At 42.4% G+C, this 17,979-nt stretch overlaps 2 protein-coding genes across 2 annotated transcripts; both read left to right on the top strand.

Moving 5' to 3' along the window:
* The first annotated feature begins 7,849 nt into the window (after window positions 1-7,849).
* LOC124702506 (helicase-like transcription factor CHR28) lies at window positions 7,850-14,906 on the top strand. Its single transcript, XM_047234681.1, has 10 exons — window positions 7,850-8,607; window positions 8,712-8,875; window positions 9,744-9,815; window positions 10,515-10,589; window positions 10,672-11,656; window positions 12,208-12,338; window positions 12,737-12,955; window positions 13,514-14,017; window positions 14,095-14,304; window positions 14,428-14,906. Exons 1-10 carry the CDS (start codon window positions 7,986-7,988, stop codon window positions 14,530-14,532), a joined length of 3,087 nt encoding a protein of 1,028 aa, XP_047090637.1. The 5' UTR covers window positions 7,850-7,985; the 3' UTR covers window positions 14,533-14,906.
* A 1,298-nt stretch (window positions 14,907-16,204) lies between these two features.
* On the top strand, window positions 16,205-17,207 carry LOC124702594 (testis-specific gene A8 protein-like). Its single transcript, XM_047234788.1, has 4 exons — window positions 16,205-16,597; window positions 16,720-16,815; window positions 16,958-17,003; window positions 17,113-17,207. The coding sequence occupies exons 1-4, from the start codon at window positions 16,205-16,207 to the stop codon at window positions 17,205-17,207; spliced, it is 630 nt and encodes a 209-aa protein (XP_047090744.1).
* The last annotated feature ends 772 nt before the right edge of the window (window positions 17,208-17,979 follow it).

A 17,979-nucleotide genomic window follows, 5' to 3' on the forward strand; every position in this document is an offset into this window, starting at 1 on the left:
TAATTTAGCTTAATTAACCGATTATATTCAAAAGGTAAAAAAAAAGTTGTTACCAAATGGATGATCACAGCGTCAAGACCCAAGTTTGAAATGAGATTTAGAGGTGTGCATGCACCCGTGGCTCTCGCATATGTTTATATTTTGTATAATAACACTATTAAAAAATAAGTGTGGACCTTGGCCTTTTGTAGAAACAACAAAGAAAAATTCTTAAACAGGGGTGATAACACATGGTGTGTCATATAAGATATAAAATAGCCCCCTTGCCCCTCATTCTTTGAGAATCAGAAGGATCCTTGAGTCAAGTGGCCTATAAGCAACCCTACTTGGTACTTAAGGAGTGCACAACGATTTTTAGGGAGATGATCTTGATTCTAAGTTTAGCAATAGCTCATCCTCATTCTCATTCGGCTCAAGACAACAACTCCGAGCCACAGGGTCAATGAGGAAATAGAAGAAGATGTAGGTCAAAGTGGCCTATAAGCAACCCTACTGGTACATGAATTCAAGGCTTTTGATCAGGTACCTTAACAGAGGCCATAGCAGGCTGAGACTGCTGCATGAAGAGCTTATACTCTATAGGGGCATCAGCCTATTGTACTTGAAGAAGCAAACAAAGAAGTAGAAGATGAATGAACCAATCACCCCGGTAATTATGAGGACCCACTGGAATGCATTTTGAATGATGAACACGGGCACTCTTGAAGTTCATCCGGAATACTCCCACGACGACAAATGTTTTGGTTTGATCACAGGAGCTCGAACTGGATCAGCTAATTCTGAAAGTTGTCATGGGAACAGGAAATTTAAGACACATCAATTAGTACAGAACAGCTGACAGTAGTATCTGAAATGCATAAATCCTACTGTGTGCTCATAAGTCATAACTTGAATGAGATGAGAAATGGGTATCCATTTCATCGAGCGTGGGTGTCCTACGCAACTACTGTTCATGTTCATGTTACATGGTCAATCAGGCTTTCCTTGAAAAAACCAAGGACCCATATCTCGTTATAGCTGACAACGGATCAATTCATTAAGGGCACACCCATGCAGGGAAGATTTCTCAATTAGTTCATTGAGTTTAGGGAAGGATGCCGGCTTGGAATACTTAGGTCCGTTCTTGATCTTCTATCAACCAAACGATCAAATAATCTCGAAACAAAATATGAAAGCAACCTGGTTTTAACTGTTGAAGACATAGTAGATGGGGCAGACGGAGTGCTCAGACCATTAACAATAGGCAGACCAAGCTGACAGAGAAGACAAGTAACCTGTAAGAAATAAGGGACCGAGTACATAAAGCACAAGCACACGTGTTGTTAAGGTTTCAGGTTTAATTTTCAGTCTTAGCTCACCAATGTTTTCAAAATATAGTGAAAGAAAAAAATATTTCGACTTGAGTATACAATGCAGACGGAAAGAAAGACAAAGTAGCATAATTAAATTGAAGTGAAAAAAATACATATTCAGACTGTTGTAAGTAGGAATCAAAATCATTAGAAAGAAGAAATAGTGGAATATTATCCAGATCAATTTCAAAGAACCGAAGGTCAATTTCACCAGTACCATCAGACGCCACAGATTCGATATCTCTAGAAATACAAGAGGTTAACAGAAAGCAGACGAAAACACGTTTTCTAGAAACAAAAAGTAACAACAGATGATCACCTTATATAATTTTACCGGTGAATGGAACCTAAAGTAAGATGTGCAGTACTTCTTTCTTATTTAGTTGCATCATCGTTCATGGAATATCTAAAAACCTCCTAGTGATTTGAACGAGCAAGCGATGAATCATCACTCGTGAATGCTCGGTTTTCCGACACAATAAAGATCCAAAATCCATATTGAATCTCTAATCAATAGTTGTTTCTCGGCAATATTACCAGTGTATACTCCAACATGACTTCATTATATAAATTGAAAAAGAAAGGAAACACGGATAATTCTGATAAATAGATGGCTCTGTTTAGATAGAGAACCATGATAAGTAATACTACATACACCAACGTGACTTCACTATATAAATTAAGCAGCAGAACATGTACATATAATCATTTATCATATCTTATGGTGTTACATTTGCAGATCACATAGTTGACACCATTGGTAAACGCAAGGAAGACGTATTCATGGATCTGCAGATGCTTTCAATATGTGTAAAGAGGCGTGAGTTTTTACCAATAGAAAGCAATCAAAGATTAAGATATTGTAGCTGCATAAGGAATGAGGAAAAAACAACAGATCAATTGTTTATGATAGGGAATTATCATTAACAAATTTCTAGAACTCTTTCCATAAAAAAATTCTCAAGTTAATTACTCCAAAGAAAATTAATTGGTGAACTCAGTGCTTCCTTTCATTGATAAATTCATGTCAGAAAGAGAAAATATAGAACAACTTTGTACAAAGAAATTAGACAAGTGTGAAAGAAAAAAGATACTCGGATAGCTACTTGATGTACTGCAGCACCTCCCGCACACGGTAAAGGAAGAAACGGCAAGAGCCAAACACGACAACAGCACTCGCAAAACAAACGCAAGGCAAAATATTTATATTAAAAGGTAAACTTGGTAATCTGCAGATAGAAAAAATTGGCATACATTCTGTGCACATGTTGGTCGCTTTGATCTGGTTACCGTCCAAGCTTTGATTAGGTCCTGGAGTAAACACAAAGTAGCCTGCAAAGGAGAACTCATGAGATGATTATGTTAGACAAGTTTATAATACAACAGCAAAGTGAATTCACTCTGGTGAGAAAGACTATATGTGCTAGTGTTCGCATTCATAGTTTCATATACATTGTCAAGCGAACAAAATATCAAAAAATCATCTGACAAATGAGACATCTCGTGATACTAAGTGTTACATTGCCTAGATGACCTGTCTTCGATTTTTACGGGATTTCTTGTCCGTCGAAGCCCCATTAGGTGTCTGTCAAAAGCCCCTTTAGGTCGAAGGAGATAATCATTTGTAAATTCTTCTAGCAGACACCGGATAAGAACAAAACAACCAAATACATGAAGTTAAAACCAAGTACAAAAGGGTGGGTTTGGCCTCCTATAAACAAAGCTATGCAACAAATATGATACAAAAAGAAATAATGAAAGAAGATGCAGGTGATATTGCTCTTGAGATGGAGTTGCATCTATGATCCGTGTGACACTTCTCCGACCACTCTTCTTCATTCTTTGCTAAAATGTAGCTTAACTACCAAACCAGTAGGTAGAAAGGTCTTCACTTCAGTACAACAATTTCTTGGAAAGCCTACCAAGCGGGCATGCACACAAATATAGAAAGTAACCTCATGTAGCTACCTGGAAGATAGCGGGGAAAACAAAAAGGGGCAAAACTGAAAAATACATGTAGAATTGCAACAGATTACAATATTAATTCTTTTAACATGTGAATTAGTGAAAAAATAATTAGTGACTCGTACCAATGGTATTTACACACGTTTTTGCGATCATGTGACCAGGGAATTACATATAAGAATTATGACCACACGTGAAACCATGTGTGACACATCAGAGGCACGATGCGGCAAAGCAAGGGAACACATTGCTTATACTGCATTTTTTTGCTGCATCCAATGGAAAAGAAAGAGTGTCTAAAAATCGAAAGTGAACAATTTATCCTAAATCATACTTTCATACTTATTGTTAAAAAGAGTAGCTATATATCGAAAGTCAAAAAAGGGAAGAAAGCCAAATATTTACAGGATATACGCTTAGCATGTAAACATAAATGTCCCTTTCGAAAATTAAACAATTGCAGCTAAGAATAGCTAACATTGGCAAAAGAACATAAATACCTTGATACTTTTCGGCCCCGGTAATTTTGTTCTTTCAAAAATTACTGCTTGAGATAATCCGGCAAAATTCATGAATTAGCGAACCGTAAGAAATATGAACTGAACATCTAAGCAGATCAGCTAACTACAATAAACAATAAACACAATAAGCTGTGAGAGATCCATTTATTTATAAGTAAAAGCATATTCAATGTGACAAATCGGGGCATATAGTTGGTTGTTGGATGAGCATCGGCGTGGCAATTTATAAGTAGAACATAAAATGCAATTGGTACCGGATGGAGTAGAACATACAAGTTCCGAGCTTCCGAACAAAGAAAATTGGCATCATGTGGATTTCAAAACATTGTTTGATGTCCTACGACTTGACTCCCGAACGAAATGTAATCTAAAATCAGATAATGCGAACTACTTTGCTTCTGAAGGAACATAAAAGATAAAATCTATGATGCTAAGAGTACCTTTCAAGCCAATATAAATTAACAAATTAGCATATCCTACTAATAATACTTCAAGTTCCTTTCATTTAAAGTAGTGCATTGGTTTATCATTGTTCTCTGTTTTAGCATGTGAAAAATACACTTACAGTTTTAGCATGTGGTGAGACCTGGAATACACCCAGTGATGTTAGTGCCTGCAGACCTACATTAAAAGGCATGGTAAATCTAGTGCATAAAAATAATGAAATATATGAGGATATAGGTGCAAATAATTTTACTTGAGTAAAGAATACCCACAAGTTGCAGCATGGTTCATCTTACCACCTGATGCAAGTAGAGAAGGAGCATATTGTAGACGGAGCATATCCCCCCGTCGTTCTCAAAAACTGCAGATGTACCGATGCAATTTGCAACTATTTCCTAACTTGTAACCGTGTTTGATGTTTTTTCTCAAAGCAAATTAACATATGACATAGATTAATGTTCCCTTACAGGATATTTGTCAAACACTTTCTAGGCATAGATAACACAAAATCTCCACAAACAAAAATGAGGTTATGGGAAATGAGAGAGAGAGAGAGGAACTTGTACTTTCTCATTGTTCTCTGTAGCAGCGGCGGTCATGTCAATGAACCTTGGAAACCTTCTCCTCTGGGATAGATATACATTGGGAACTTCAGTACAAGGCATGGTTGTAACTATCATGATAGAATAATGAAAAGTCCTACCCTCCACCACATCATAGTATGTGACCGAGCTCAAGTGTGTACGATGAAGCAAGCACCACTAAATGAACAAAGGCAAAAAAAAGCATATGTACATCCGTGTAAACAGAGCCGCAACATGGAAGCAACCATGTGATGAGCTCAACCAGCACCACAACGGATGGAAGCCACGACAGATCACCACTCTCCTTCCGTGATGAACAAATTAGCAGACAAACATACAACTGAACCTGCAGAATGGACAATAAAGGAAAGAGATGAGAGAAAATGGATGCAACCGATAATGTTGTCATAACCTCGTCATGTCCACGGCCATGGTTCAAGGAAACTGACATACCTCAAGCTAGTACCCTTGGTCGTCGGGCCAATGGGGAAGAAGCCATCTGAGAGGAGGCCGTAGCCGCCACGCTCGGTTCTGGGCCACCATCGGGAAACCGCTGCCGCCAATTATCCCATCTAGACAATTTATCGAACACCTAGTGAGCTCTCCGAGGAAGTGGTGACATCTCTTTGCGGCAGCAAAGCGAGATGAGCATCCAAGGGGTGGGTGAGACGGGAGACAGAGGGAGAGAGAGGCCAGGAGGGTTTACTTGCGGGTCAGCCATAGGTGCTTCCTGTCGTCCTCCACCTGCCTTGCCTCCTCCTTGTCAGTACCTCCACCTGCCTTGCCTCCTCCTTGTCAGTACCTCCACCTGCAGCAACATGCTTGCGCCTTAAGCGATGACCATGCCCAAATACGACGCCCAGCTCGTGCTGGCGCGGCGCTCGCGTCCAAGGCGACCCGCCGCCATCAGAAAGAGATGAGGGAGAGGGTGGACGTGAGGAGAGAGGTGGGATGAGGAGGTGCGGCGAGGAGGAGGAGGAACGAGATGGAGGCGTCACAGCAATTCCTCTCGCGAGGAAGAGGAGGAACAGAGGGGCGTGGGCGTGAGCGTGGCTAGGGTTTTCATGGCGGCGGCCGACACGGCGGATTGCGTGAGCGAGGGAACTGGGCGGCGGCCAAGACGGCGGCGCGCTGGGAGGAGAAGGAGAGGGGCGGCGAGCGGCGCCGTGGGAGGAGAAGGGGAGAGGATAGGGTTTGCGAGTAGCGACTGCCCTTTTCCCTCAGCTCGCAGCCACGCGCGACGCGAGAGGCTGGGCCGAGCGGGCTTTACACGACCCATGGATAAAACGTGGGTTCGTGCGAGGGCCTCACGTCCTGGACGAAACGGCCGGCCGAGATCGCGCCACGTCACCTCAATCGAACGGCCAAAAATCCAAACACCTGTGAGGCCCCCTATGGGGGGCATCATATACACCTTCAGATTCTTGTGGTCATGAACATCTGTTGTAGCACGGAACAACCATTTTTTTTTGATTTGCTGAAGTTTAAATAATGTGCAAAGAAGAGGGATAAATCATATGCCCCGGGCATGATGCCCGTTAAGTTGTCTAAATTAGGACATTTTAAACGGGAAATGCACTTTGGCTCATAGGAGCATATGCTCCCACTATGTGAATCCACATTTCAAAGTATTAAAAAATTCTAAACTAAATTTTTACATGTACATCTAGACATTTTATGTTGGTACACAAGTTTTCAAAAGAAAAAACATTTTTCTGTGGCTCCTGTAAAAAAGACAAATTTTAATGCTGTAACACGACTACGTACAGAACATTTTTTTGTCTTTTTTGTACACACCACACAAAATGTTATTTTTCCACGAAAACTTGTGAACGAACATAGGATGTCACAATGTATAAGAAAAATTTTATGTCAGATTTTTTTTGACATTTCTAAAATTGTTTTTTATTATTTCCTATAATGGGTGCATATGCACGCGTGTGCCAAAATGCCACCTCCATTTTAAACAATGTTGTCTATTTTCTTTGTTTCGTGGCAATGCATGAGTACAGAGAGTGTTCCATGTGAAAAACACTGCCAGGGACTAGAGGGGGAAAAAATCCGACACGGCCTGACCAGGACGGACCCAACCAACAGCGCTTCCTTCCTCCGCCTCGAGGCCGCTTCTCCACCTGTCCGTGCCGTCTCTCCCCTCCCCCTCCCGTCCCGGGAACTCCGAGGCGACCTCCCCGGCCCAAACCCTCCACCGCCGCCAGCCAGGCACGACACCCACCGCTCCTCCTCCTCCTCCGCCCCCGCCGCCGCCAAATCGCGCCGATCCCGCGGAGATTCGCCTGGTTCCCGAGAGGTGCGCCTTTCTGCTGGGGTTCCCGTGTAGTGGCCTCCCCCCCGCCACGAGGGTTGTTATTCTTGTTTCGCTTGAACTTAGACGGCGCTTTTTGGTTGCCCGCCCCTGATTGGGACCTTCGCGCTCTGGGATCGGGTTGCCTCGACTCGTTTTAGGGCGTGGGGTTTGGTGTGTCTGAGATGGGAGACTGGTTGATCCGGTGGAGCAGGGGGTGCCCCGCTGCAGGATTCGGCCCCGTTGCGCGTTCGTGCAGAGACCTCCCCGCTTTCCGGGGTTGAAATGGCATGTTCAGTCCACTCCGGTTCTCCGTGTAGACCTAGCCCTCGTTTATCCTAATACTGCACTCACTTAGGGTTTGATTGATCCATTACTAGAGCCGAACTGATCGGCAAAGTCGCTCGAGTGAACGTTCTTCTGAGTTTAGATTTCTCTATAATTTACCAATTGATGTGTTGCTATACAATAAACAATCTGGTATACGTTTATTCCTATTTATTAGATAATGCGGAGGAATTCTACATATGACCACTCGCAAAACCATAAAGCATGCATGTGACGTTGTGGAGGGTTTCTCGCGAAAATAGCTCCTAACATTTGCGCGCTGTTTTTCCTGTGCTGTGCCTCATTGCATGATATGTACTCAGCTGCAGTTTTGTGTGATCCTCTTGCAGGTCAAGCGAGAATAACTCGAGTAGCTTTTTTCATTTGAAGTCCGAACGGTTGGCTAACATGCTGTGATCTGATCTTTGTTGATGCATGCAGTTTGTGATCTTAAGGACAGTGGAGTCCTGAAGGCACAGACGTGGTGCACATGCTTGCTGGCAGTATGAATAATGATAATGATAATGTCATTGACATATCGGACAGTGATTCTGATTTTGATTTTGATTTTGACTCTGACGATCCTGGCGAGAATGGTGAAGGGCAATCACTCAGGTTTCAGGACGAAGAGAGCACTCCTTCATCTTCTTCTAGAACTATCAAAAACATCAATGACCGATACAGAAATCTGCCATCTTCATTTGGAAGTGCCATTGATGCCGAGAAAGCCCGTTATACATTAGGTTCGGGGGACAGGACTTATCCACGTTCAAATTCGCAAGTGTGGCCAAGGCACGATTCTGAAAGGGCCACTCTCTCTTCCAGCAGACTTGGTAGTGCAGGTTTGGCTGTTGATGCCAAGGACAATAAAAATGGGATTCTTTCTCCATCTTTTTCCAATGGGAGCACATCAAAATCTACACATCCAAATGTTGCAAGTGAGACCCGCTTACTCCCATCACGGTTTACCAATGGAAATTCACAAAGATTGGGTGATAATAAGATGGGAACACATGTTGTCAAGGAAATTGGGCAGCCTTCATCTTCAGGGTTCCGAAGCCAAAGCTCCTCTGTCAGTAACGCCCAGAAGGTTAACATGGAGGATGACGATGGTATGTATAACTATTCTCAGATTAGTCTAATTCAATCAAAAATTGTAAATGAATGCAGGATTTCTCCAGGAGCGCTAATGTTTTTCCCTGTTCTAAATTGCCAGATGATGTCTATGTATATGATGGTCCCAGTTCACATAGGGTGCTGCCTTCATATCTTGCTAATAACACTCAACTTGCTAATATCAATGATATGCAAGCTCGTCCAAACCTAGAAAATAGAATTTTGGATTCGGAAGAGAGGGCAGTATATCAAGAGGCTCTTCAGGTATGCATCTTTTGGTCCATTGAGTCATAGATCACATACATTTCCTGCCCAGCTAATCATGTGATGCTTTTTCCAGAAGCAGTTATCTATAATAGATTTATTCTTCTTGGATGAGCTCTGTGAATTGAATTGTTGACTTGGCTTGATCGATTAGAATACAATTGATATTATCTATCATTTATTTGTTATGTATTATCCAAGTTCGTCAAAACTCAAAATCATACTCTGTAACGAGATGCTACTTTATGTGACATGTGCCATTGTTTCTTAAAGTATATTTGTGAAGAAAAAACACAGGTTGTATCTGTTTTAGACTTTTAGTTTTGCATGGTATTGTGCAATGTGCATGCTGATATTTATCTCCCCTTTGCTGTCGCACGGATTGAATCCTTCAGTGGACTTCTTGGTGCTTTGCGCTTTCGTGAATGAAAGTTAGTCTATTCAATAACTCATTCATTTCTACATGTCCATCTCTCTATCTATAAAGTTGTCCGATACTTGCAAATATGCTAGTCCAGCCTCCATTCTTTTCTACAGATCGTTGCATACTGTGCTAACCGTTTGATTGAATAAATATCAAACTTTTATAAATATAACGCTACATTTTTTTTACGTTAGTCAGAATAATTTGGTAATACATTACCATTGCATTTGCAGAGCTCCAAATCTTCTCTAAAATTATTTCGTATTATTTTGTTGCATCCTATGTAAGTGCTAATTTTGACTTACCAATGAGGATATGCATTTGCATGTTCTTATTTACCCGCCAATTAGGATTATATGTTATAGTAATAATCTATTTTAGCTATTGCCCTTACATCTGATTCCATATTTTGAGTAACATGGTTTCTGATATTTTATTATGCAGCATATTAGTCGGGATGGAACAGAGGATGATCTACCTGAGGGTGTCTTGTCAGTATCGCTGCTTAAGCACCAGGTACACCATCTTTTATATGATTGACGGTTTCTTTATTCCACTGGGCCATATCCCTCTAGTATCTACTGCGAGAGCACATGTAGAGATTTACATATTTATGTCTCTACACGATGCAACATTGTACTCCATATGATGAACTAACATGTACTCCCTCTGTCTACATATACAAGGCCGCTTACTATTGTTATAAGTCAAGCATGTTTAAGTTTGACCAAGTTTGTAGAAAAAATCTCAACATCTATATCCAGTGATCATATTATGAAAACATATTTCATGATAGATTTAGTGATACTAGTTTGGTGTTGTAGATGTTGATGTTTGGTCAAACTTAACCAAGCTAGACTGCAATAGGAATTGGCCTTATATATATGGATGCAGGGAGTATTAGCTTGCACTAATCCATTTATATGCATGGTAGACATTGAAAATGAATCAATGATTAAGTGGTAGTCACATTTAGGCTGCATTATCATTGCTTTAGGCACTGTATGACTGAGTGTTAAGGTGTGAAATCAAGATGCAAAACAAGGAAGATGATGAAAATATGCTAATCTCGAAGCATGGATTGATGCTAGATTTTGAGGTGGTTTAGTCGATGGGGTGTAGCAAACTATTTCCTTTGTTATGTACATTCCAATTATTTATTAGTTTCTTGTGTTCTGTATATGATCTTACTTAAGTACCTTTTCTGCTTGAAAGAAAATGGCATTAGCTTGGATGGTATCGAAGGAGAATAGCTCACATTGTGCAGGTGGAATTCTTGCAGATGATCAGGTTATTTCTGATTTTCTAACTTCCCACTACTTGCTTCTTATCATATTATTGTTCTCAAAGTTAAGTAGTTCTCTTGTAACAGGGTCTTGGGAAGACTGTGTCTACAATTGCCCTTATACTTAAACAGAGGATTCAACAGTCTAAGTTCATGCATGCTGATTCAGATCCTTTGAAATCCGAAGCACTAAACCTTGATGAAGACGATGAGGCAGTGGCTGTTGTTGATAAGGCAGAACAGTATATGCCCGTTGAACCCAAGAAGGAACTAGATGCTGGTTTATCTTCGACAGCAGCTAGTACAAGTGGTGTTAAACCATATATCAGTCACATGGATACTGTTCCGGATAGAGTGGTTGAAAGCAAAGTTGAACGCAAGAAGACTAAAACAGGCACATCATCTGCATCATCGACAATGAGATCCATGACAAGGCCAGCTGCAGGTACTTTAGTAGTATGCCCTGCTAGTGTTCTTAAGCAGTGGGCTAACGAATTGACTGACAAGGTCAGTGAAAATGATAAGTTGTCTGTGTTAGTCTACCATGGTGGTGCGAGGACCAAAGATCCAAGTGAGCTGGCAAAATATGATGTTGTTATCACTACGTACACAATTGTGGCGAATGAAGTGCCTAAGCAGAATGCTGATGATGACCCAGATCAAAAGAATGGTGAAGAATCTTCTGCTGGTAATAAGAAAAAACAACCAAGCAAGTCCAAGAAAAGAAAGAAGAAACTTAAGGATTCAGATATTGACCTCAGTGGCCCAGTTGCCCGGGTACGGTGGTTTCGGGTTGTTCTTGATGAAGCTCAGACGATAAAAAATTTCCGGACTCAAGTGGCGAAAGGCTGCTGTGGACTAAGAGCGAAAAGGAGATGGTGCTTATCAGGAACACCTATACAAAATGCAATTGATGAGCTCTACAGCTATTTTCGTTTCTTGAAATATGATCCGTATTCTACATATAGCTCATTTTCTACGATGATAAAGCACCCAATTGCGAGAAATGCAGCTCATGGGTATAAGAAACTTCAAACTGTGTTGAGGATAATTCTCCTCCGTCGCACGAAAGGTGAGAGGAAAATGTGTATTTACTGCATATATTTACCTGCAATTCCATATATGCATATATGTGGAAGGGATTACATATGGCTCGATGGAGCCTAGGTACTCATGTACAAATATGAATTGGATGACATTGCAAGCAATGTAATTCCAACCATGGGATGTAGTATCTTTCATTTATACGGAAACTTGATGAGTTATATCTTATTCTGTATGTGGTAAGAACATATTTTGGGGATAGGATTCTCTGGTTCTGCTACTTCATAATCAATTGATATACCATGTTACCAGTGGAAAAACAGAAGCTTCGAGTTGCATGACAGACAGGATAGTAGGTTATGTGACTTGTGGTAATTTAGTTTGAAAAAACACTAGGGCACTTGTGTTAAGATTGCTAGGTACTTGTGTTCATTACCCTATACCTTTTCTTTTCACCGAAAGCACTTCCGTAGGATTTCACATTGTATCACTTTCTTTGAAGATCTGCAAGCGCATGTCGACGTGACTATTTTCTATTTGCTCATAATCTCTGTTGATTCATGTTACTTTTTTATGTAGAAACTATGATAAATGGAAAGCCGATCATAAACTTACCTCCAAAGATAATCAATCTGGAAAAGGTAGATTTCACAAAGGAGGAGCGAGCTTTTTATATGACACTGGAAGAACGTTCTCGGCAACAGTTCAAGGTTGGTTAAATCTTTATATTTAACTTTGCTGTTTGCCCATATACTTCGTCAATGTCCTTGGTGTATTATAATTGTGCACTGTTTAATTGCTAAACTGGTAGCATGTTCCTTGTTTCCAGTGTCATATATATGTAGAATTTCATTGTCGTGATCTAGATTTATAAGATGCTTGCTTTCCTACCTCTTTCCTCAGAATTTCCTTTTGAAATGTTCGTTTCTACAATTCTTCATTGTATTCACACCATCGTTTTACATCTACTAGGGAAGCTAAAGTGGACAATAATTTCTGAAACGTTGACATTCTTTAGATCAGCAGAAGCATTACATTTGCATCCCTTATGGGAACTAGATTGGAAGTGAAATTTATGACTGGTGATGTACTTGTCTATCCGTTTCAGGAATACGCTGCTGCCGGAACGCTCAAACAAAACTATGCCAATATCCTTTTATTGTTGTTGCGGCTTAGGCAGGCATGTGATCATCCTCTTCTTGTGAAGGGGCATCAGTCTGTATTTAAGGGCGATGGTTCTATAGAGGAGGCGAAGAAACTTCCCAAGGAAAGGGTAATAGATTTACTTGCAAGGCTGGAAGTATCAGCACTTTGTGCTGTTTGCCGTGTAAGTAATTGTATCTTTTGTCACTATTTAGAAGTTCACCTGTTCTTTCTTTTCTCTTACTTTCCCAACATGCGAGGTGTTATTTTAGAAAGTTATCACTTGTATGATCCATGTCCCTGTGAATCAAGTGCATCCAACCTTCATGGGTGGACATATCTCGGAAGTTATCATGGTTGGACTCAACCACGATTTGCACTAAGATATGCCTCCCCTCTCTTATTTCATGCTCTTGGCATAAGATTTTCTCATATAATGGAGTCGCTAAGGACATGAACCAATAAAGAATCGTAGCTGAACACATGAACTGGCTAAAGCCTACATGTTTTATGGGATCGTGCAAAACCAAGCTGGGCATTGCTCATCAAGGGGGTCTTGCATCCAGGGCTAAAGTGCGGAGCCCAGTTGGAAACCTGGGTCAGGATGCACCCATTTTGCCATGATCTTTCTTATACAGTGTATGCAACAATGCAGTAACTTGACTAATTTATGCTGTGATGGTAGCTTATTGTTTTGCTCTTATTCTAATGGCTGCAATATTGCAACTCATGCTTTTTGCAGGACACACCTGATGATGCTGTTGTGACTATGTGTGGTCATATTTTCTGCTATCAGTGTATATACGAGCGGATAACAACTGATGAAAACACGTGCCCCTCCCCTAATTGCAAAAACATATTAAGTACTGAATCAGTATTTTCATCCGGGACATTAAAGATTTGTCTGTCAGGCAAGACTGACACTTATGCAACAGCAAGTTCATCAGCAAATGATGAGTTATCTTCTATCAGTCAAAGCAGTTACATCTCCTCAAAGATACAAGCAACTGTCGATATACTGAATAAGATCATTAACACACATGCCCTTACAGACAGTGATACTATAGAATCAAATCCAAGTCGAGTAGCCCCGGTGAAAGCCATCGTCTTCTCTCAGTGGACTGGCATGCTGGATTTGCTGGAGCTTTCACTGAACAGCAATCTTATACAGTACAGGAGACTAGATGGAACAATGTCCCTCAATTCAAGAGATAAAGCAGTGAAGGATTTTAACACTGACCCAGAGGTCTTTGTTTGCTCTTCTCTTTTACTACTTGTGGACCATCACCTGCTACTATTCTGATGGATGTCTTCATTTTTCAGGTTAGAGTTATGATAATGTCACTGAAAGCAGGTAATCTCGGTCTAAACATGGTTGCTGCTTGCCATGTAATTCTCCTTGATCTTTGGTGGAATCCTTATGCTGAGGACCAGGCAATTGATAGAGCACATAGAATTGGGCAGACTCGTGCTGTCACTGTCTCTCGTCTAACCATTAAGGAGTCGGTGGAAGATCGTATTTTAGCTTTGCAGGTAATAATATGCGGGTTACTAGCGAATGTTTTTTGTTGGCATTTGGGACAAGCAAACTTCAAATAGGATTTCATAAGTATTTGAAGCTGACCTAGTGATTGTCCTGCCTGCATTTGTTAACAGGAGGAGAAAAGAGCCATGGTGAACTCTGCTTTTGGCGATGACAAATCGGGTGGCCACGCCAGTAGGCTTACTGTAGATGATCTGAGGTATCTGTTTAGGATATGATTGGGAGGAAGGCATGATCCCTTGTTGGGTTGCTAGGTTCACGAAGCAGTGACAGAATATATTTAGAGCTTGTAAGCTATTTCAAGGCGTGGTACAGTGGGAGGGCCCTATGTTCCTCCCTGCCCCGCCGTGGATCCAGTTTTGTCATACTCCGATGGGTCGTCGGAGGGCCAGCCTGCAAGCCTGTCTAGTGTAACTTATGTTCCTGAGGGAGCCGTCTAGTGTAACTGAGGTACTACCCAAGATTGTAGGTAATTCTGGTATGCTGTGTTCCTAGTGATGACTGTAGATCTATGTATAGTGTCACTGTTCAGACTCGGTATTTTCTATGTTGTGACATACTTCCTCCTTTCAGGTTTACAAGGCTCTGCAAATATTTCTGAGATTTATTTGACTAATAATATATGACCTATATGACATGACAATCATACAACAACAACCATAAAGCCTTTATTCCCGAACAATGGGTAGGCTAGAGGTGAAACCCATAAAATCTTGTAATCAACTCATGGTTCTGCCACATGGATAGCAAGCTTTCACACGGCTTTTTTCCATGTCTAGATCTTTTAATCAACTCATGGTCAAACTTTTACACGGCTTTTTCCATGGCTAGTTCTTTGATGATATGGCATGACAATCATATCATTTAGAAAGTATTATTTAGTATTATTTTCAAATAATGATTTGAGATATGTTTTTGTGATGTATAACTAATACTCCTACTCTATGACTAAAATTGATAGTCAAAATTGTATTACCAGCATGCGTGTGGGTCTTAGGGAGGGAATTGCAGATTTCACCATGTTCAGCTTCATGTGTTGCACAAAACACAATTTGGATAGATTTTTTGCAGTTTTCATTAGGTATAGCTCTAATCTGGTGTGATTTTCACCACTTGGCCATATAATCGATCAAGTAGCTCGGTTGATGGCAAAATAATAGTTGAGCCTCGCATGTGTATTAAAACTTAAAATGTCCAAAAAAATATTCTCAAGAAATTATGTTATTTTTGGATGCACTCTAGAATTTTATAGACTAAATTCTATATGTATCATCAATTTTTTTTACTTTAAAACCTATTTATATTTTAACACAAATACTTGTATCTCACTAGAATGATCATAGAAAAATAATTATACTGGGGATGGGGTTTTGGGGGAGAAGATGTATAATTTGGGGATGTGTGGCTGACAGGTGGCTCCTACGTCCAAAATTTTCAGCCTCGCGAGACGCCGGCGCCCGATTCGCGCCCTTGACCAAGGGGCCGGCACGGGGTTGCCGACTCTTCTACTGGACTCGAAAAATCCCAACGCCATTTGGAACGCGCCAACTTGAGCTATTTTCGTTACCGGCCCCCAAATGGCTATTGGGTCGCTACGGGGTGCGCGGGGTGGAGATGCTCTAATCCAAAAGTACAAAAGTACCGCGTACATATCGTTGCCGTGTTGCCGATGCTGGCAGCCAAACATTTCCTTCTTCGATAGCATGTGGGCCAAGCAAGAAGCGGGTCCCGCGAACCAGTGACCCGTGAGGCTGCGACCGAGCGGCGCGAGCCCGTCGAGCTTCTGCGGTAGCCCGTCCAGCTATAAATTCCCTTCACTCCTCTCGCTTCCACACCACCTCGCGTTCAAAATTCAAAATCGCAAACCCACCTCGCCTCCGCACGCAGAGCATGAGGAAGGCGAAAGCAACCGCGCCCGCAGCCGCCGCCAAGCCCAAGCCTAGGGCGAGGGCGAGGGCCAAGCCCAAGCCCAAGCCCAGCCCCGCCTCCCTCTCCTCCGGCACCTCGTCGCCGTCCGCCACCAGCGACGCCGACGCGTCTCCGTCCCCCGTCGCCATCGGCCGCGGCTTCCTCGCGCCCGCCTCGCCGGCGACGCCCAACACCAGGTCCCCTCTCTCCGCGCCGGCGTCCCCCTTCTCCGCGCCCAAGCCCGCCACCGTCGACGACCTGCGGGCCCTCGCCGCGTCCACCCTCGACTCGCTCAAGCGCCGCCTCGACGCGCTCCACGGCGACTCCGTCCGCGACCTCGAGGCCTCCCACTCCCGCATCTCCAAGCGCATCAAGGTGATCCCCGACCCATTCCGCCCCCCATCTCTTCGACGTCCTTCGCCCACCCTGCTTCCCCGTCCCGCGATGTACTGATGTGATGCGGTCGTTCGCCCCCCGTCCCGCGTGCGCTGTTTCAGATGCAGACGCAGAGCTGCCTGCAGCTGGCCGAGGAGGCGGAGAGGGAGCACAGGAAGGTGGCCGAGAAGATCTCCGAGAGCGCCGACGAGATGAAGGTACAACACTACAACTGCAGCAATTCTCCTCGGGTTCGCTGTTTTGATCGAGTGTCCATCGTGGGCGCGAGCCTGTATTACTGCTCGCGCACTTGTTGGGTTGGATTGCGAACAGTTTCGTGACGCTTCCCGTGAATTCCAGGCATCGTACAAGAAGTTCGTGGCGGAGGTGCAGTCGTCGACGTCTCGCGGTACAAGCAGATCGACATCTCTCTCTGTATTTTAGTTCAGTTCGAAAGTGTTGTTCAGGCTAACGAGGCAGTGGTGTGCTAACTTGTTGGTTTCTGATGGTCTCAGTGTGCAAGGTGACCGTCCCTGAGATGGCAAAGTCTGTTGAGAGAGCTATCGATGGCTTGCGCACTCGCTACAACGTCCCAGCTACGGCAGCTTAGCCTGCCACCTCACTTCTCTGAGTTGGTAGGTAATCACTTCTCTGTTATCAACAGGGGTTGGTTGGTTGGTTGGTTATGTTCAGTAACTTCTCATGGACATATGAGTGTAACAATTGACAGGTTTATAAGTTACCAAAATGTCTGTAGTTTTTTTTATTTAGGCAGTTCTAGTAGAATTGTACAAAGCATGATATCAAGCACCGATTAGACACCACTAGAGTCTAGATGATCCTATCTTCAAAAAAGGTATTGGTGTGTGCTTGGTTTTGGTTGGTTAGTGTTCTTAATTAGAGAAATAAATTCTGGGCCATGTAATGGCTGTTTCTGTAACTTGTTAGTGAGTGAGAGTCCATGTGAAAATAAAGAATGGTGTATCATGGGTTTCAATGCACATGGTCTGGATGCTTGCTTAACACCGCATATGAACTGCATAACCAAAGTGTCCTGATGTCCAACCCGCCACCCGCGTTCGAGCCCTGTGCTCCTCAGGGTGTGCGCCTGGGTTGTTTCTTAATCAGAAAAGGCACAGGGCCGAGTCCCTGTTGGTCCAGTATTTTTTTAGCTCCCGTCCTTGTAACCGTTATGTTCTTCTTTGTCTATACATTTTAGATTGTTAGCTGTACATGGTTCATGGTACTTGTTTCCATCTTAAATTACTTTGGTGTAATTCATATGCACGTAGCATCACTGTATTGCAAGAAAACTCTTATGTAAGTTCTGTTGGCAAAAGAAATAAGTTATCTACAGCACAGATACAGATAGGAAATCTTCG

This window comes from Lolium rigidum, chromosome 1 (genome assembly GCF_022539505.1).
Source record: "Lolium rigidum isolate FL_2022 chromosome 1, APGP_CSIRO_Lrig_0.1, whole genome shotgun sequence".
Lineage (NCBI taxonomy): Eukaryota > Viridiplantae > Streptophyta > Magnoliopsida > Poales > Poaceae > Lolium > Lolium rigidum.